General features: G+C 35.9%; 1 protein-coding gene across 1 annotated transcript in view; it reads left to right on the forward strand.

Annotated features, from left to right (window-relative positions):
• Positions 1–22,561, forward strand: part of LOC132730958 (uncharacterized) — a 142,028-nt gene that overhangs the window by 57,585 nt on the left and 61,882 nt on the right. Inside the window, exons 6-7 of the mRNA XM_060717041.1 lie at positions 1,818–1,905; positions 14,141–14,195. Coding sequence (XP_060573024.1) covers positions 1,818–1,905; positions 14,141–14,195 — 143 coding nt within the window. The remainder of the gene's footprint in view (positions 1–1,817; positions 1,906–14,140; positions 14,196–22,561) is intronic.

A 22,561-nucleotide genomic window follows, 5' to 3' on the forward strand; every position in this document is an offset into this window, starting at 1 on the left:
TTTCAGCACCTTTGATGATTCGAATTAAACAACTGGGACTACATGTGTGTGAACATCAAAGATTTATCGACTCTTTTGAAGGGTCAGCGAGGTCATAGATTAGATGTGTAGATTAAATAATAGCAACATGATATTTTATCAATTTGTGGATGCTATTTTGTTTTCACACATGTGAACGATGTTTTGTGTATTTATGAGCACTGTGGAATTTAGACAGTCGGTCATTTAATTTCTCTAGTAAGTACTATGTACTCATCACATTTACCAGAATGGGAATGGACTAATCATAAGAGAAGGGATACTTACAAAGTATCTCACCTTCCAGACATGAAGATAATTATGAAAACTTTTTTCTTTTCCTTTTTTTTTTTCCCCTCCACCGACCCTACCTTTTTTTGGAAAAAATCAGTAAACCAAAATATAAAAAAAAAATGGCCTTATGGAAAAAATGGGGCAGATGGGTGGATTTTATTTTCTATTTTTTATTTTCCATTCTCGGTCTGGAAATATTACATGCGAGGAGGTCAATATTTGGGAATTAGTTCTATTATAAGCTATTTAGGTGCTAATATTATGTGTTTAGATTGAGAATAGAAGCAACATGGTAATATATCTTGATTGTTCTGATCTGTTTTATTGAACCTTTCATATTCCGACATCAAACAAATTGATGTTTGGACAAAAAAACAACCAATTTATACATGTATTGTTACACAATAAGACATGCTAATTTAATAAAAGAGTTGAATAAAGATGTACTATGCCTATGTCGATCAATATTACTTTTTTCTGGAGTGAAGTTTGTTAAAAATTAATTAATCAACCAATGAAGCTACACAAAAAGAAAAGCATATTTATATAATTATCACATAGCAGAAATAATTACATATAACCTATTGAAAATTTGGCAAAGAAAGTAAAGAGATTTACCTATTAAAAATGGGCATCCCAAAAATATGTGACAAATGAAAAAAAATGTCTGTTTTCTGCATAACCATTCACAATTCTAGTTGTTGTTGATTTTATCAGATTAAATATTTTATGATTATTCATTCTCTATTTTAAAATAAATCCAAATTTGTAATTTACGGCAAAATTTACCGATGTTGTTTATGAAGACAAGCTCACAGCTGTTTATCTGAATTGTCCAAAATTGGTCTTCTGTGGGTCAAGATTTAATTGTCAAAACTGGTTATCTTTAGCTCTTTGAAATTTTATTAGGACCCGAGGATTGGCAGTAAGAAAATTATCTCGGACCGTATGATCCAATTTTTATTCAGCCAGGACCGAGACCGACAGACTTTCGATCGCACATAATAATCATGCACTTATATACATTCAGTCCTCGGCATTTGTACACGGTAATCAAATTGAGCGGTGCAATTTTTGCCGGGCGGGCGGGAATGAGAATCTGGGAATTTATTTTATATAGCCTAACCAACCAAACTTAAACAACAATCACTCCAATGTCAGATGAAACAGTTGACTTAATGACTCAAGTTGCCAATGGTCATGGCATCACATCGATACACAGTGACATATAACTTTGACTCTTAATAATTCAATATATTTCATTGTCTTTTTTGCCTTTTGTATTTACACAGTATCCTTATCAAAATGATAGATATCTACCTAGCTATATGACACATCAGTTATTAAGGTACGGTCTAGTTATTTGGTTAAGAAATATTAACTGATTTGTACTGTAAGCTTGCAGATCATATTTTTTTATTCAAAATCTTACAATATTGCAATTACAGATGAAATGTTTATTCATATTTATCATTCTTTAACTTATACATGTATCTCTTTTTCAGCATTATACCAAATGAGGAAAACCAAGTTTGGAGCAAGTTTGGTGAGAAGTTATTTCAGTACTTTAACTATGGTGATAGCAGACAACAGGTAACCTTTTTCAGAGATTATTAGAAATATAAGCTGTCAATTAAGTGTTACAACCATTTTAAGCTAGACTCTTTTTTTAAAGAAAATGAGTAAAGGTGATCAACATTAAACGTGGAAAACTTGCTTAAAAGCTCATTATTATGACAGCTTTATTTTAGTGAAATGTCCCTTTACAGCTCTCCCCTGAGCACACTGTCCTCTATTGTGAGCTGTTGTGATGGCAGTGTGTCCGTTTTTCATCATTAGTCCTCAGTCTCTTTCCACAGTTTCTTTAAACCACATTTCCTCAGAAACCATTTGATGGATTTTGACCAAATTTCACAGAAACAATTCTTTGGTGGTCATCTGCAAAAGTTGAAAGACGGACAAAACCCCACACGTCAAAACCCCACACCTAAAATTTTTATAGAGTGCACAAAACCCCACACATGAATTTTAGAGAGTGGAAAAAACCCCATATTTTTTATTAGCTCACCTGAGTGAGCTTTTGTGATCACTATTTGTCCGGCTTCCATCGCAGTCAGTGTGTCCGTGCCTCTGTCGTCAACTTTTTATACAAACAACTTCTCAGAAACCACTGGGCCAAATGTTATGAAATTTTCCTGGGATGTTCCTATTATGAAGTGCTACTAAAATTGTTCAAATGGTTTTGCTCAATTGAGCCTCTGGATCAGGAGGGCTTAAAATAGATTTTTTGAAATGAAATCTTTAAAAATCTTCTTCTCTGAAAGTGCAAGGCCTAGAGCTTAGATTTACCCCCACCACAAAATGTGGGGGGGGGGGGGGCGGCTATAATGGATTCGCTTTGTCGTGTCGGTCCGTCTGTCCGGTCCGTCCTTCTCCATTATCGTGTCCGCTCTATTAATCCTATACCAATTGAAGGATTTTCTTTAAACTTGGCTCAAATATCCACCTCCACAAGGGGATGTGCAGAACCCATGTTGCCCATGTGTCAGCTCAAGGTCAAGGTCACAATTGAAGGTCAAATATCAAACAATCGAATATTAGACAGTATGTCGTGTCTGCTCTGTAAGTCCTACACTAATTGAAAGATATTCTTAAATTTTAACATGTATTTGAATATTTCGGAAACTAAAAAATGTTATTGCTTGAAACTTAAAATATATATGAAATATCACAATTAAGATATGCAGGTCAAGTTTCATAACTCTGTATTGCATTTTGACAAAGTTATGCCGCTTTTTAAGTCTTCAAATTTACATACAATCAAATATTAGACAATATGTCGTGTTTGCTCAAGCACATTGAGAGGAAGTGCAGTGCACAAGAACCATAACTCCACCTTCACTAATTACAAAGTTATTGCCCTTTGTTACTTTTCCTTGTCCGGAGCATAACTTGAAAACTACTATTTGGAATTCAATACAACTTCATTCAATTGTCATGTCAAGCACATTAAGAGGAAGTGCAGTTCACAAGAACCATAACACCATTTTGATAAATTACAGAGTTATTGCCGTTTGAAACTTTTCCGGGTCTGGAGCATAACTTGAAAACTATAAGTTAGAATTCAATACACCTTTGATTGTCAAGAACATTAAGAGGAAGTGGCACAAGAACCATAACTCTGTCTAGAGTAATTATTGAGTTATTGCCCTTTGTTACTTTTCCATTTCTTTTTTCTTGTCCAGAGCATAACTTGAAAAGTGCTATTTGGAATTCAATACAATTTCATACAATGGTCAAGTATATTGAGAGGAAGCGCAGTGCACAGAAACCATTACCCTTTTTAGCTCACCTGTCACAAAGTGACAGGGTGAGCTTTTGTGATCGCTTTTTGTCCGGCGTCCGTCCGTCGTCCGTCCGTCGTCCGTCCGTTGTCCGTAAACTTTTACTTTAAATGACATCTCCTCATAAACCACGAGGCCAATTTCATCCAAACTTCACAGGAATGTTCCTTTGGTGGTCACCTTTAAAAATTGTTCAAAGAATTTAATTCCATGCAGAACTCTGGTTGCCATGGCAACCGAAAGAAAAAACTTTAAATATCTTCTTTTAAAAAATCCTAAGAGCTAGAGCTTAGATATTTGGCATGAAACATCTTCTAGTAAGTGTCTACAAAGTTTGTTCAAATAAAAGCCCTGGGGTCAAAATTGGCCCCGCCCCAGGGGGTCATTGATTTTCCCTATATGCATATTGTAAAAACTTAAAAAATCTTCTTTTAAAGAACCCAAAGAGCTAGAGCTAAGATATTAAGCATGAAACATGTTCTAATGAGTGTCTACCAAGTTTGTTCAAATAAAAGCCCTGGGGTCAAAATTGGCCCCGCCCCAGGGGGTCATTGATTTTCCCTATATGCATATAGTAAAAACTTAAAAAATCTTCTTTTAAAGAACTCAAAGAGCTAGAGCTAAGATATTTAGCATCAAACATGTTCTAATAGGTGTCTACCAAGTTTGTTCAAATAAAAGACCTGAGGTCAAAATTGGCCCCGCCCCGGGGGTCATTGATTTTCCTTATATGTGTATAGCAAAAACTTAAAATCTTCTTTGAAAAAACCCAAATAGCTAGAGTTTAGATATTAAGCATGTAACATCTTCTAGTAAGTGTCTACAAAGTTTGTTCAAATAAAAGCCCTGGGGTCAAAACTGGCCAGCCCCAGGGGTGTCATTGTTTTTAATTATTTGTGTATAGTAAAAACTTAAAAAAATCTTCTTTTAAAAAGCCCAATGAGCTAGAGCTTAGATGTTTAGCATGAAACATCTTCTTATGGGTGTCTACCAAGTTTGTTCAAATAAAAGCCCTGGGTTCAAAATTGGCCCCACCCCAGGGGGTCATTGATTTTCCCTATATGCATATAGTAAAAACTTAAAAAATCTTCTTTTTAAGAACTCAAAGAGCTAAGGCTAAGATATTTAGCATCAAACATGTTCTAATAGGTGTCTACCAAGTTTGTTCAAATAAAAGCCCTGGGGTCAAAATTGGCCCCGCCCCGGGGGTCATTGATTTTCCTTATATGTGTATAGTAAAAACTTAAAAAATCTTCTTTGAAAAAACCCAAATAGCTAGAGTTTAGATATTAAGCATGAAACATCTTCAAGTGAGTGTCTACAAAGTTTGTTCAAATAAAAGCCCTGGGGTCAAAATTGGCCCCGCCCCAGGGGGTCATTGATTTTCCTTATATGTGTACAGCAAAAACTAAAAAATCTTCCTTGAAAAACCCAAATAGCTAGAGTTTAGATATTAAGCATGAAACTTCTTCTAGTAAGTGTCTTCAAAGTTTGTTCAAATAAAAGCCCTGGGGTCAAAACTGGTCCCGCCCTAGGGGTGTCATTGTATTTAACTATATGTGTAAAGTAAAAACTTAAAAAAATCTTCTTTTAAAAAACCCAATGAGCTAGAGCTTAGATGTTCAGCATGAAACATCTTCTTATGGGTGTCTACCAAGTTTGTTCAAATAAAAGCCCTTGGATTAAAATTGGCCCTGCCGGGGGGATGGGTGGTGGGAAGGTCATTGTTTTTCATTATATGTGTGTAGTAAAAACTTAACATCATGAACTATCTTCTAATGGGTGTCTTCCAAGTTTGTTCAAATAAAAGCCCTGGGGTTTAAACTGGCCCCGCTCCAGGGGTTATATACAGGTGAGCGACCTCAGGGCCATCATGGCCCTCTTGTTTGACTCATTTAAGAGTTTTTGCCCTTTGTTACTTTTTATTGTCCAGTGCATAACTTGAAAATTAATGGTTGGAATTCAATGAAACTTCATACAATGGTCAAGGGCAGTGAGATGAAGTGCAGTGCAGAAGAACCATAACTCTATTTGGACTAATTACAGTTATTGCCCTTTGTTACTTTTTTGTCCAGTGCAAAACTTGAAAACTGGTAGTTGGAATTCAATACACCTTCTTCATACAATGGTCAAGTGCAATAAGAGGAAGTGCAGTGTACAATAACAATAACTCCATCTTCAGTATTTGTAGAGTTATTGCCCTTTGTTCCTTTTCCTTGTCCGGTGCATAACTTAAAACAAATGTTTAGAATTCAATGCAACTTCATACAATGGTCAAGCACAATGAGAGGAAGTGCAGTGCTCAAGAAGCGTAACTCTTTCTGGATTTATTACAGAGTAATTCAATAAAACTTATCAGTGGTCAACCACATTGAAAGGAAATGCAACATACAAGAACCAAAACTATCTTTAATGGCCCACAACCATAACTCTATTCCAATTCTTTTACAAGGTATTCTGTTACTTGTAACTTCCTCATATCCGAAGCAGTCTTGCGGGGTATTAATCACATTTAGTGATAGTTCTAGTTTTATTTGACCCAATGCCCTGCAACATCATTCATAATGGTGAAAGGAAGTCTTCCAAGTGTGCAGTTTCATTCTAAAATGTGCCGAAATTACGTCATTTTTAACACAATTTATTCATAAAGTGCGCTAAAATAGTGTCATTTTACAAGTGGCATATTTTAAATAGTGGCAACAACTCAATTTAACCATGATTTGCACATGAAAGTACATGTGTAATAAACATTATTGATTTTTCTAACCAAAAGTCTGTTTTGCACGATTTGCGCGTGCAATAAGATTTTAGCAGGTCATTTAGAAACATGTGGTTTGTATACTGGTTGTAAACATTTCTGAATAGCATTGTGATTGAGAGAGGAGCAAAGAGCTTATTGTAAAATTCATGGGTTATTGGGTAAATGCGCGTCAGACATAAAAACAGATCTAGATTTAGTTTATGGGGAAAATGCCCTTCCATATCGTACAATTGGCAGGAGGGTGTCTATGTTTACGGAAAGTAGAACTAATGTTAGGTAGAACTTATGTTAAGGATGATCCCCACCCTGGGCATCCAGTTTTGGCTACCTCTGAAAAAGACATCAGCAATGTCACAGCCATCCATATTTATACCCCCATATAACAAAATTGTAATGGGGGGGTGTACTGGAATCAACTTGTCTGACTGGCCATCCAGACCTCTCCCCGTCTGTCCAGCCGTATGTCAGTTTTTCCTTGTCCCCCCAATAACTTATGATTCCTGTGACCCACAGTCTTCATTTCATATTTGGTATTGAGATTTGTCATGTTAAGTATGACCCCTATTGATTTTGAGGTCACCAAGTTAAAGGTCAAGGTCACAGGGGCCTTGATTAAAAAAGCTTGTCCGCCCAATAACTTAAGAATCCTTTGACCCGCAATCTGCATATTTGGCATGGAGGTTTGTTATGACCATTAGATGACCCCAATTGATTTTGAGGTTCCCAAGTCATAGGTCAAGGTCACAGGGGCCTTGACTAAACAAAGCTTGTCCACCCAATAACTTAAAAATCCTTTGACCCACAATCTTCATATTTGGTATTGAGATTTGTCATGTTTAGTAGATGACCCCTATTGAATTTTAAGTCACCAGGTCAAGGTTAGAATGGCCTTGAATAAAAAAGGTTGTCTGCCCAATAACTTAAGAAGCCTTTGACCCACAGTCTTCATATTCGGCATGGAGGTTGGTCATGACCATTTGGTGACCCCTATTGATTTTGAGGTCACTGGGTCAAAGGTCAAGGTCATAGGGGCCTTAAGTTCAAAAAGATTGTCCGCTCATTGCTTTAGAATGATTTGGTTAACAGTCTTCATATTTGGTATTGAAGTTGGTTTTGACTAGTAGATGATCATTTTTGATTTTGAGGTAACTAGGTCAAAGGTCAAGGTCAGAAGAGCCTTGTGTAAAAAAAGGGTGTCCGCCCAGTAACTTAAGAATCCTTAGACCCGCAGTCTTCATATTTGGCATGGAGGTTAGTCATGACCTTTAGATGACCACTATTGATTTTGAAGTCACTGGGTCAAAGGTTAAGGTCATGGGCCATTAGTTCAAAAAGCTATTCCGCTCAATTGCTTAAGAATGCTTTGGTCAACAGTCTTCATATTTGGCATTGAAGTTGGTTATGACTATTGAGTTTTAGGTGACTGTGTCAAAGGTTAAGGTCACACGGGCTTTAACTACAAATAGCTTGTCTGCTCAAATGCTTAAGAATGCCTGTCCACAATGTATTGATTTTCACATTTGAAGCATATAATTATGTTCTCATATATTCGTCATAAAACACCCCCAATCAAAGCTGCATGAATGAGGGGGGGGGGGTAGTTTCAATTTTGTGGTCAGTAGTAAAGTTCATTTCACTGCCTTACTACCCTCAGATTTGGCAGTGAGGTTGTCCTTGAGCTCTAAATGAATACTGTTTATTCTGACAAAGTGGTATGCAGGGGTATTCACACCATGACATTGGCAGTTCTAGTTGATTAAGATGCAAGATATACCGTTGAGGAGATAAGTGATATATCGGGCCTTGGTGGGTCATATGTGTTTTCCATCTTGAAAGAAAAGTTAAAGTTATGGAAAGTGTGCCGTTTGGATCCTTCTGACCGGTAAAGGGAGGCGGTTGAAAAAGCCGCAGCCTTATTGACTATGTTCAAAGATCAAGACTCTAGACACATGAGAGATATTGTCACAGGAGTCATTGATTTTCCTTAAATGTATCCCTGTTTCTCGTATTCTCGGGGTTTCTCGTGGAATAATTAAAACGGATGGAAGCGCACTCGCGACGTCCGTCGATATCCGAAAACATATCTATTTAGCAGAGCATTTTCATCTCCATTAAAAAATTGAAGAAATGCGACAAAAACAGATAAAAAACCAAAATAACTGTGGAAATAATCGTAAAATCCAGAGAATAAATGTTAAATTTATCAATTTTCTCCCAAAAATCATCAATTTTTCTAGTTTTTTCCATGTTGCAGAAACCTGTAGCGGGTCTCTGACGCAAGACGCTTCAAATGACGGTCTCACACTACTATTTATACAATACAGCTCAAAATATTTGTTTCACGAATAGATAGTATAAAAAAGATATGAACTCCAATTAAAAACCAATAATGAAACATTATTTGTCCTAAACACATTTCATTTTTGACAACTGCAATGGAAAACAGTAATATTCATTGTTTAATGCTCATATAACTAATAAGTAACTAATAGATAAACGTAAACTTAATATATATTAGAGAGATTATGTAAATAACAACACTAAATTGAGTTCAAACTATTTTTGGAACACTCAAAATCATTTGGTACCAAAGAGGCGTCAATATGATCCTAAAAGTTTGATATGGCCTGCCAAGCTGTTATTAAAACACAATAAAATTACAGATTTAGGCCATCAAACACTTAATTAGGTGTGGCACTAATGATTTGAACTGGTATGTAGAATAAAATCATCACATAGCGACCAGCCTTAACAACCAATCAAATTCCACGAGAATACGAGAAAGCACCTGCTTCACTCAGAGGGTGAAGGTCAGTATATACAAGCAGAAATATCTTTTGTTTTGCTTACATTTACGATCTTTCTTTCTTTGTATTTTGTTAATAAGGTATTTCTCTGTGTATCAGGCTAAAAATACTGTTACAAAATGTTTTATAAATATGATGCAACCAACTTTAGTCCTTAACCCCCCGAGAATACGAGAAAACAGGATATGTAGTAAAAATTTTAAAAATCATCTCCTCTGAATTGACAAAGGCTAGAGGGTAGATATTTGGCATGAAACATTATGTAGTGGATCTCTACTAAGATTGTTCAAATTATAATCATTTGGTCATAATTGGCCCCACCCCTGGGGTCATGTACATATTATTAAGTAAAAAGGCATATATGAAAAGATCTTATTAACATTAACACACCTCCTCTATTGTTTGTGACAGGTTTTTTTTTTTCGTATAGACCTGCTTAAACAAAAGAAAGTCCGTTATTAGGTCTATCTTTTGCATGTGCACAGGTCTGTTCTAGTCAGACAAACCTGGTCATGAAATACACGTGAAAAAAATGACCTGCCAAAGCACAGACAAAAAAAACATGAGATGCAATCAAAAATTAAAAATTGAAATAAAATGTAAATGATTGTCATAATGTTCCTGTCTTACAAAATCTGGATACATATTTTAAACAAGATAATGTTAATTGAATGCACTAAGCAATTATTCCTGCATCCCTATATCAAATCTTTGAATAAAAATAATGGATATCATATCAAAGTTTGGACACATTTAACATTTATTTAATTGCGTCATTTTTCAAAGAAATAGTAATCTAAGTGGTTCTTTTATCATTAAGTTCACAATATAACAAAATGGACGTTTCAAGTTCATATCTATGAAACTATATAGCAGTAATCACAGCATAATTATTACGATTTTAAAATGTAAATAAAGTTATAAGTGATTTAGTATAAAAATTTATGATGAAAGATCATATTTTATTCTAGAACACTTTATAATCTGCTATATAAAATATAGTTTTGGTTCATGTATATTATAATTGCCAACAATATACATATGTAAGTCTTTCGTGGTCTGTTGGGTATCTGGACATTGCCCTTCGGACAATTGCCCCCTCGGAAATTTGCCCCTTTTTTCCAGTTGCGGTTATTTGCCCCTCATATCTTTGGAAGGGACGGACATTTGCCCCCCCCCCCTTCCCTGTTTTAAAAATGATAAATTATTTAATTGTTGAATAATGATAGCTACCAAAATTCATCGCCTATTGTGGAAATTTCATTGTGCTTAAATACACAAAATTTCGTGCAAATTTGTGAAAGTCAAAATAGCACCCATAAATAAATTAACTATTATGTTTCCATTGACATACAAAAATCTATACACGAGATGACAAGTCACAACAATAAAAAAAGAATGCAAACATCCGGGGGGCAACTGTCCGGGGACAAATGTCCTAGAATCTGCATTGTCTGATACAAAATTCTATCAAAAAAATTATTCGTACTTCAACATACTTTCGAATACAGACCTATTTACTTTATTATTGACAAATTGCACATTTAGCTTTTTATGCTCCCCGAAAAATTTCGGGGGAGCATATAGTCGTCGGGTTGTCCGTCCGTCAGTCAGTCATACGTCCGTCCGTATGTCCCAATTAGTGTCCGGCACATAACTTAGTTATTTGAAGTCAGATTTTAAAACTATTTCACAGAAATGATCACCATATTGAGACGACGTATCGCGCGCAACATTTGGGTCGCTACCTTGAAGGTCAAGGTCACAGCATGACCTTGCATCAAAATCGTGTCCGGTCCATAACTTCTTTATTTGAAGTCGGATTTTAAAACTATTTCACAGAAATGATCACCATATTGAGACGACGTGTAGCGCGCAACATTTGGTTGCTACCTTGAAGGTCAAGGTCACAGCATGACCTTGCATCAAAATCTTGTCCGGTCCATAACTTCTTTATTTAAAGTATGATTTTAAAACTATTTCACAGAAATGATCACCATATTGAGATGACGTGTCGCGCGCAACATTTGGGTCGCTACCTTGAAGGTCAAGGTCACAGCATGACCTTGCATCAAAATCTTGTCCGGTCCATAACTTCTTTATTTGAAGTCGGATTTTAAAACTATTTCACAGAAATGATCACCATATTGAGACGACGTGTCCCGCGCAACATTTGGGTCGCTACCTTGAAGGTCAAGGTCACAGCATGACCTTGCATCAAAATCGTGTCCGGTCCATAACTTCTTTATTTGAAGTCGGATTTTAAAACTATTTCACAGAAATGATCACCATATTGAGACGACGTGTCGCGCCCAACATTTGGGTCGCTACCTTGAAGGTCAAGGTCACAGCATGACCTTGCAGCAAAATCCTGTCCAGCCCATAACTTCATTATTTGAAGTCAGATTTTAAAACTATTTCACAGAACTTATCACCATATTAAGACTTCGTGTCGCACACAACATTTGGGTCTCTACTTGGAAGGTCAAGGTCACAGCATGACCTTGCAGCAAAATCATGTCCAGCCCATAACTTCGTTATTTGAAGTCGGATTTTAAAACTATTTCACAGAAATGATCACCATATTTAGACAACGTGTCACGCCCAACATTTGGGTCGCTACTTTGAAGGTCAAGGTCACAGCATGACCTTGCAGCAAAATCTTGTCCGGCCCATAACTTTGTTATTTGAAGTCAGATTTTAAAAATATTTTACAGAAATTATCACAATATTGAGATGATGTGTCGCGCGCAACATTTGGGTTGCTATCTTGAAGGTCAAGGTCACAGCATGACCTTGCAGCAAAATCGCGTTCAGCCAGTAACTTTGTTCCTTGAAGTCATATTTAACCACTATTTCACAGGGATGATCACCATATTGAATCGACCTGTCACATGCAACATTTGGGGTGCTACCTTGAAGGTCAAGGTCACAGCATGACCTTGCAGCAAAATCGTGTCTAGCCCATAACTTCCTTATTTGAAGTCTGATTTTACAACTATTTCACAGAAATGATCACCATATTGAGACAATGTGTCGTGCACAACATTTGGGTTGTTTTTACACTTTGAACTTTGTCTGTGACATAACTCTGACACTACAAGAGGTATTCCTTCCTGTTTTCAAAACCTATTCGGGGAGCATCACCTGGTTCAACCGGCTCTTGTTTGATTATTATTATAAAGGGAAAAGCAAAATATATATTGTATTTAAGCAGAACGTTGATAATAGCTTACCTGTATATGCGTTGTATTAAAAATAATATTTGTGCATTACATCAAATGTTCCGAATCAGCCATTGCTCAAGCCAATATAGTTTTACGGTGTTTAAGTTGGATATCGGCCTCGTACATCGATCTTTCTGTTTAGGAAAGACCTGGTCACGAATTTCATGTGACACCGAGAGCGCGTACGATCTTTCTGTTTAGGAAAGACCTGGTCACGAATTTCATGTGACACCGAGAGCGCGTGTCACATGAAATTCGTGACCAGGTCTTTCCTAAACAGAAAGAACTCGTACTTGGTCGATATCCTACACTTACACTATTTCAGGTGCAGATATTAAGTTTATGGCATTATATCTGCTTTTCATTCATTGTTAACAATATCAATTTAGAGCCTCAATAATCAGTTGAGCGATATAAGAGCCAGTATGTCCCTCTTAATTTGAGCCCAACAATTAACTCAGTAACAAAATGTGGGTAGGTGGAAACAGCATGGCCCAGTTGTTGCCCGACATAGCAGGAGCGTTATGCAGTATGCAGTAGAGTTATGCACAGTGATTGAATAGTGACCCGTGGCCCTGTGCCTGAGAGGGGTAGTGTCACTGGAACGTTTTACCATGACCATGTTCTCACTGCTGTAATCAATTACTACATTACAAAGAATCCAAGGTCTGGGGTGTGCAGGATCAAATTAGTCCATAATAATGCACCTGCGCACTGGTCAGCCTCGGCTCAACCTTATTTAGAGGAGCAGAGAATTGAGGTTCTGCTACATCCCCCTTATAGTCCTGACTTCTTTCCTTGTGACTTTTGGTTAAATCCATACATCAAATCTTGCTTTCATGGTCGCCACTTCAAAACCTGTAGTGCCGTTGGAAGCACTCTCTACCAGTGTATAAACAGTATGCCCAAAGATCAGTTCAAAAATACTTTTTCGGAATGGATTCTGTGGCTGGAAAAGTGTGTAGAGGTCCATGGTGAATATTTTTAAGGACTCTACTAATCATTTTTCACAGGTATTACTTATTTATAAAAACGCGCTGCCATGCCACTAATTAAGATATGCCCCTTGTGTCTCATCTGGCACCCCCTCCAATCCCCCCATGCCAGATGAATTGTCTTGGTGAGTAAAACTAATGGAAACCCCAGTTTGTGATGCATTAAATAACATTCTTGAATTTAATTTCTTATACATGTACATGTAGTTGTGGCCATTGACACCACATGCAGTGCTCTTGTTTAAATTTCAGTTTTGAAAATACACTGAACAAAAAAAAAGAAACTTCCCCTGTATTTAAGTGCAGATATACATGAATATGAAAATCAGGATTAAAGAAGATTTATATGTGTTGAATGAGTATTTTAGTGTGATTTTTTTTTTAAAAATTATTGCTGAGGGTTATTCCAAACATAGTGAAATGGTTGTTAAAATGCAGAAGGGGTCACCCAACAAAATCACAAATTATTATAGATATGACCACCTTTAGCATTATTTAGGACTGCCTGGCATTGTTCAATTTCTTTTTAGGTATTGCATTTCAATCTTATGAATAATCAAATTCTTAAATTGAATCTGTCATTTTTTCTAAGTCCTAAAAAGAAAAGCCTATGGTTCAGATTGGTTTCTCATTTAGTATCAGCATTGGGTAAGAAGACCTCCAGGAAATCATTTATTTTTCATTTTATTTTTAGCCACCACGTTTTCAAAGCACAGAACAAAATGCCATTGTGGTAATCAATGTGAATGGTAAGTAGTGCTTGATAGTGACATTTTTGATAGTATGATGTCTGTTGAGTGACATGCATTGTAATCCACTTTTATGCCCCAGCCATATAATGGCTGGGGCATAAAGTGTTACCCTGTTCCGTCATTCCATCCTTCCGTCATTTAGTCATTCTATCATTCCGTCATCATCAGTTTCCGTTCATTATCTCCCCAACGGTATTACACATTCAACTCAAACTTGACATATGGATATGTCATGAGAAAATACTGGTCAAGTTCGAATTTGGTCATGGTTCGACGATTTTTGGCAGAGTTATGCCCCATTTTACTTTGAAAATAATCTGAAATTTTCAGTTTCCATTCATTATCTCCCCAACGGTATTACACATTCAACTCAAACTTGACATATAGATACGTCAAAGAAATGCACAGGTCAAGTTGGAATTTGGTCATGGTTCAATGATTTTTGGCAGAGTTATGCCCCTTTCACTTTGAAAATAATATGAAATTTTCAGTTTCCGTTCATTATCTCCCCAACAGTATTACACATTCAACTCAAACTTGTCATATGGATATGTCAAAGGAATGTGCAGGCCAAGTTTGAATTTGGTCATGGTTTAATGATTTTTTGCAGACTTATGCTCCTTTAACTTTGAAAAAAAGGGAAATTTTCAGTTCCCATTCATTATCTACCCAACAGTTGTACATATTCAGCTCAAATTAAAGATATGGATATGTCATAAGAATGCATTGGTCAATTTCGAATTTGGTCATGGTTTGATGATAGCTGACAGCGTTATCCCTCTTGAACTTTGAAAAAAAATCAGAAATTTTAAGTTTCTGTTCATTATCTCCCCAATGGTTGTACACATTTAACTCAAATTTGACTTATAAATACATGTTTAGGAATAAGCAGTTCAAGTTTGAATTTGGTTGTGGTTCAATGATTTTGGACAAAGTTATCTTTCTTGAATGTTGGAAAAATTTTGAATTTCAGTTTCAGCACTCATACTTTTGTGGAAATGTATGTAGTCATTACTTTAGCTACAAATATGCAATATGCAATTTACAAAAGGTTAACACTGAATAGTTTCAGTGCCTTGAACTTTGTGTAAAAATGGTTTGTGTTAACATTGAATAGTGTTAAGGGCTTTGAACTTAAAATGAAAAAAATAATTTGTGCAAACAAATTTGGAACAAAGTATTATAACATCTGAAATTTTGGCTGCATACGGGGGCATATGGGCGTGATGACACATTTCTAGTTTAAACAACATCTCCTCCTAAACTATTTGTTGGATTTTGACCAAATCACAGGAACGATCCTTTGTTACCCTCTTCAAAACTTTTTTTTATGGTTCCAGTTTGATGCACAAGTAGGTCATAGGAGCTAATAATAAACTTCAAAAAGTAAAATCTTGAAAAAAAATCCTCTTCAGAAATCACAGTGACTCAAGATAAGATATTTTGATGTAACATCATGTTGTCCTCAAAAATTTGTATGATTATGAAACATTTTGGTCAAATTGGTTCAGCCTGTGGGTTTTTAGTTTTCAAATACTTCAGATTTCTTATATATTTGGTATATAAAGATATGCCACTGGGGTCAAAAATCTTTCAACCTTTGGAGTTATTGTCCAAGAAAAAGGGGGATGTAGAAATCGGCTCTGTTCGTCCTTCAGTTCATCCGTCACACTTTCATGTATAATGAATAACTATGTCATTTATAATTTTTTATTTAATTAAATTGGTACGAATGTTTGTTATAATGAGACGATGCTTCATGCTCAACAACCGCACCCTGACTCCAAGGTCAGGTCACACTGAGGTCAAAGTTTGTTATGGTCTGATGTAGGGTAAATTTTGTTATCAGTTCATAACTTTCTCATCCATTAAGGGATTTGAAAATAGCACAAATGTTCACAATAAAAAGATGACATGTTGTGTGCAACTCGCAGATCCCTACTTTTAAGGTCAAGGTCACACTTGGTATTAAAGGTCAACATTGTCTATTCAAGGGTATTTGTGGCATCCGGTCCATAACTTTTTCATCAATGAAGGGATTTTGAAATTACTTAGAATGATTACATCATATTTGTCAATAACACCAACTACAGTTAGATACACTCAACTATGATGTATTATTTATATAAGATAGAAGAATGCTTTAACATGCTACAGCTTGTAAAACATTATCCTTTGAAAGGAAAAATATTTGCATTCATGTTCTTGTACTCAATATTTTCATACATTGGGGACAATTTACCTGCCAAACCTTTCTTGGTAATGCATTTTTGTTCAGATTGAAAATAATTAAAAATGGCTTTTATTATTTCAAATTATTGTATTCATTTGATTGAATTTGATATTAATTTGAAGACTTCGCCTTTTAGAAAGAACCAATTTATGTAATGAAATAATTTTATTATCCTTTGATATGCCTTAGAATTTCTAACACAATGGCTGTCCCCGGTTAACTGTAAATAGGATGCTTGTTGATTAGAACCAAGTTGTCCTTCATTTGAATTATACTTGCCATCTGTCCTATGATATGTTGTAAGCTAAGCGTCCATTTATCTATTTGATTACCGGTAGTTATTTACATAAGATTTTAGAGCTTGCGGTTAACAGCACTTTACAGCTTTGATTTACAAAGGCAAAGAAGGACTAGTGCTTAGAATTTTCTCAAACTTTGCATGGTTAAAAGACTTGTATGTCAATCATGATGTGAATAGGTTGTCGTCTTTTGTGCATATCTTTGACATTTATAGATGGACTTTGAAATAATTATGCTTAAATATACTGCTTATTAAGATGATATGGTAATGAACACAATTTAGCTCAGCAGCCCAAATGTCAAGTTCATACTTGAATGTCAAAAGTCACGATATGATAGTCATGTCCAGTTCATGTCTTTTGTCATTCAGTGACAGATTTGTAATAACTTATCTTAAATGTATAGTACTTTAAAACAATTTGTGATAATGCCTAGCTCACAAATAAAACCTGGTTTAACAATTTCTACAGTCATGAATGAAAAGGTTGCCGGGAGATTCTTTTAACGAATTTATTATCTTCGGGATACGTTAGCTCTTAAGTTGTTCTTAAAACTCTACGGTGCCCACCCAATGAGCAAAATTTTCAGCTGCTGCTGTCTGATAGTCACTGCTCTGGATGAACGCCGGCAGATGCTGTGATTTTTTTTCCAGGCAGCTGTTTGTTACTTGTGACTGAGGCATAAACTTGTAGCTTAAAGATCAAAGTCATGCTAGGACTTCTCACATTTATAGTTTCATAAAAGTACATTGATGGTTATATCCAGTCATCATTCTGTCATCAAAGAATGGATTTCAAAATAACTAGGCACACTTCTTTGGCATATGAGGAAAAGTTGTCACATGCAAACGTCAGGTCAAGAGTTCAAAAGGTGAAGATTATACTTGAATCAGAGTTCGTACGGTCTTAAAAAGTGCTTAAATTTGAGTCCCTTTTTGAAAGAAGAGCTTAAAAATGAAAAAAAAGTTCTTAAAAGTCCTTAAATTTGATAACTCTCTTGTAAAGTGCTTAAAATGTGCTCATATTTGCTGCAAATATGCTTGAAAAGGATTGAATGACACAGTCTATAAAAATCAACAGTTAACAATAACAATCCAATTAATACCAAAAGCAATTGAATGTTTGCTCAACGGTTACAGTAGTGAGACAACTTGCAGTTGATTTGAACTAGTTTGGGTACAAATAGATTAACAAAAATGATTAAATTTGCTGGTCATACTAGAATATTTTAGTTGCACTATACATGAATACATATACAAATGTATTGAAATATCATATATTTATGTTGTTATTTAGCAGTCAAGAATAAAGTTTCCGATGTTTTATGACTGTTTTAAAGTTACTTTATCATTGGTTACAAATTATATAATTATGTGCAACAAATTGTGCTTGAAAAGTTGGAAAACTTGCTTAAAAAGTGTTTGTATTGGATGTCTGTATGAACCCATAGTACATTGATGATATCTTTCATTCATTCATGGGCTGACTGAGAATATGAGAAAGTATTTGTTAATGTTTCTTTATTTTTGTAACACTCTATTTATAGTAGCTATGCTTTTTGATGCAAGTCAAAGGTCATTGTTTATCTACTAGGCCCTGCTTGGTGGCAACGACAGTTCTTCTTGTTATTGCCTTTTTCCGTTCTTCATTTGGCATAAATGATGTATCAACATTAAACTTCATAATAACAGGCTGACAAAGTGGTGTCTAGTGCTATCTTATATAGACCTGGAAACTTATGTATTAAATTTTATATTGTTTGATAATAATTTGCAATATACATATAGCGATTAACCTGTGTATGTGTCTGTGTGTGTGTGTATGATATAGATTCTATAGTCAACTTAAAAAATCTTCTAAAAAAACAGTCAGTCCGATTTCAAACAAACTTGGCAGGATTGTTCCTTCAGTGAAGGGCTTCCAAAGTTGTTCAAAGAATTTGATTCCATTCAGAAATCTGGTTGCCATGCAATCACAAAGAATTCTATTTCGTTTAATCGTAAAACTACGTTATCAAATGAGATGAGCTAAGCATGCGCATATCAGTGTACTTCTGTGTCCGGATCAGTTTATTTGTTGAATGTAGTTCAATGTTTTTATACCCCTGAAACTAAGTTGTTTTTTGGGGGCGGGGGGGGGGGGGTATATAGGAGTCACCCAGAGGTCGATCGGTTGGAATTCAATACAACTTCATACAATGGTCAATCACATTGAGAGGAAGTGCAATGCACAAGAACCATAACTCTATCTTCACTAATTACAGAGTTATTGCCCTTTGTTTCTTTTCCTTGTCCTCTTCACTAATTACAGAGTTATTGCCCTTTGTTACTTTTCCTTGTCCGGAGCATAACTTGAAAAGTACCGGTTAGAATTTAAAACAACTTCATAAAATGGTCAAGCACTATAAGAGGAAGTGCAGTGCACAAGAACCATAACTCTGTCCAGAGTAATTATTGAGTTATTGCCCTTTGTTATTTTTTCATTGCTTTTTAGCTCACCTGTCACAAAGTGACAGGGTGAGCTTTTGTAATCGCTTTTCGTCCGGCGTCCGTCCGGCGTCCGTCCGTTCGTCCGTAAACTTTTACTTTAAATGACATCTCCTCATAAACCACTAGGCCAATTTCATCCAAACTTCACAGGAATGTTGCTTTGGTGGTCACCTTTAAAAATTGTTCAAAGAATTTAATTCCATGCAGAACTCTGGTTGCCATGGCAACCGAAAGAAAAAACTTTAAATATCTTCTTTTAAGAAACCCTAAGAGCTAGAGCTTAGATATTTGGCATGAAACATCTTCTAGTAAGTGTCTACCAAGTTTGTTCAAATAAAAGCCCTGGGGTCAAAATTGGCCCCGCCCCAGGGGGTCATTGATTTTCCCTATATGCATATAGTAAAAACTTAAAAAACCTTCTTTTAAAGAACTCAAAGAGCTAGAGCTAAGATATTTAGCATGAAACATCTTCTAGTGAGTGTCTACAAAGTTTGTTCAAATAAAAGCCCTGGGGTCAAAATTGGCCCCGCCCCGGGGGTCATTGATTTTCCTTATATGTGTATAGCAAAAACTTAAAATCTTCTTTGAAAAAAACCAAATAGCTAGAGTTTAGATATTAAGCATGAAACATCTTCTAGTAAGTGTCTACAAAGTTTTTTCAAATAAAAGCCCTGGGGTCAAAACTGGCCCCGCCCCAGGGGTGTCATTGTTTTTAACTACATGTGTATAGTAAAAACTTAAAAAAATCTTCTTTTAAAAAGCCCAATGAACTAGAGCTTAGATGTTCAGCATGAAACATCTTCTTATGGGTGTCTACCAAGTTTGTTCAAATAAAAGCCCTGGGGTCAAAATTGGCCCCGCCCCAGGGGGTCATTGATTTTCCCTATATGCATATAGTAAAAACTTAAAAAATCTTCTTTTAAAGAACTCAAAGAGCTAGAGCTAAGATATTTAGCATCAAACATGTTCTAATAGGTTTCTACCAAGTTTGTTCAAATAAAAGCCCTGGGGTCAAAATTGTTCCCGCCCCGGGGGTCATTGATTTTCCTTATATGTGTATAGTAAAAACTTAAAAAATCTTCTTTGAAAAAACCCAAATAGCTAGAGTTTAGATATTAAGCATGAAACATCTTCTAGTGAGTGTCTACCAAGTTTGTTCAAATAAAAGCCCTTGGGTCAAAATTGGCCCCGCCCTGGGGGTCATTGATTTTCCTTATATGTGTAAAGCAAAAACTTAAAATCTTCTTTGAAAAAACCCAAATAGGTAGAGTTTAGATATAAAGCATGAAACATCTTCTAGTAAGTGTCTACAAAGTTTGTTCAAATAAAAGCCCTGGGGTCAAAACTGGCCCCGCCCCAGGGGTGTCATTGTTTTTAACTATATGTGTATAGTAAAAAACTTTAAAAAATCTTCTTTTAAAAAGCCCAATGAGCTAGAGCTAAGATGTTTAGCATGAAGCATCTTCTTATGGGTGTCTACCAAGTTTGTTCAAATAAAAGCCCTGGGGTTAAAATTGGCCCCGCCCCAGGGGGTCATTGATTTTCCCTATATGCATATAGTAAAAACTTAAAAAATCTTCTTTTAAAGAACTCAAAGAGCTAGAGCTAAGATATTTAGCATCAAACATGTTCTAATAGGTGTCTACCAAGTTTGTTCAAATAAAAGCCCTGGGTCAAAATTGGCCCCGCCCCGGGGGTCATTGATTTTCCTTATATGTGTATAGCAAAAACTTAAAAAATCTTCTTTGAAAAAACCCCAAATAGCTAGAGTTTAGATTTTAAGCATGAAACATCTTCTAGTGAGTGTCTACAAAGTTTGTTTTTTATAAAAGCCTTGGGGGTCAAAATTGGCCCCGCCCCGGGGTCATTGATTTTCCTTATATGTGTATAGCAAAAACTTAAAATCTTCTTTGAAAAAACCCAAATAGCTAGAGTTTAGATATTAAACATGAAACATCTTCTAGTAAGTGTCTACAAAGTTTGTTCAAATAAAAGCCCTGGGGTCAAAACTGGCCCCGCCCCAGGGGTGTCATTGTTTTTAACTATATGTGTATAGTAAAAACTTTAAAAAATCTTCTTTTAAAAAGCCCAATGAGCTAGAGCTTAGATGTTTAGCATGAAACATCTTCTTATGGGTGTGGGGGGCTATATACAGGTGAGCGACCTCAGGGCCATCATGGCCCTCTTGTTTCTTGTCCAGAGCATAACTTGAAAACTACTAGTTGGAATTCATTACAATTTCATACAATGGTCAAGTATATTGAGAGGAAGCGCAATGCACAGAAATTATAACTCTCTTGACTCATTTAAGAGTTTTTGCCCTTTGTTACTTTTTATTGTCCAGTGCATAACTTGAAAATTAATGGTTGGAATTCAATGAAACTTCATACAATGGTCAAGGGCAGTGAGATAAAGTGCAGTGCACAAGAACCATAACTCTATTTGGACTAATTACAGTTATTGCCCTTTGTTCCTTTTCATTGTCTGGTGCATAACATAAAAACTAATGTTTAGAATTCAGTGCTTCATACAAAGGTCAAGCGCAATGAGAGGAAGTGCAGTGATCAAGAAGCATAACTCTTTCTGGATTTATTACAGAGTAATTCAATAAAACTTCATCAATGGTCAACCACATTGAAAGGAAATGCAACATACAAGAACCACAACTATCTTTAATTGCCCACAACCATAACTCTATTTCAATCTTTTACAAGGTATTCTGTTACTAGTAACTTTTCAATTTCCAAAGCAGTCTTGCGGGAGTATTGATCACATTTAGTGATAGTTCTTGTTTTGAGCTAGCTCAGGGTTAGCTTTCTAAGGATTGTTGAATGTCCGTCGTCTGTCGTCTGTTGTCCATCCACACTTGTTCATGAACACTCTAGCAGTCACATTTTTACCTCAATCATCATCAAACATTGTCAGGATGCTTATCTAGGTAATAGCTCGGATGAGTTCGAACATGGGTCATTTCGGTTAAAAAACTAGGTCACCGGAGCTAAAAATAGAAAAACCTTGTTAATACTCTAGCGGTCACATTTTTGCCTCAATCATCATCAAACATTGTCAGGATGCTTGTCTAAGTAATAGCACGGATGAGTTGGAACATGGGTCATCTTGGATGAAAAACTAGGTCACAGGAGCTAAAAATAGAAAAACCTTGTTAACATTCTAGTGGTCACATTTTTGACTCAATTATCATCAAACTTGGTCAGGATGCTTGTCTAGGTAATTATGCCCCCCTTCAAAGAATTGTTTTGCTAATGTCGGTCTGTCTGTCGGTCTGTCCGGCGGTCTGTCCGTCGGTAGACCACATGGTTCTCGCTGATTATCTTGAAAACT

This window comes from Ruditapes philippinarum, unplaced genomic scaffold (assembly GCF_026571515.1).
Source record: "Ruditapes philippinarum isolate M1 unplaced genomic scaffold, ASM2657151v2 ctg1856_1_1_1_1, whole genome shotgun sequence".
Classification (NCBI taxonomy): Eukaryota; Metazoa; Mollusca; class Bivalvia; order Venerida; family Veneridae; genus Ruditapes; species Ruditapes philippinarum.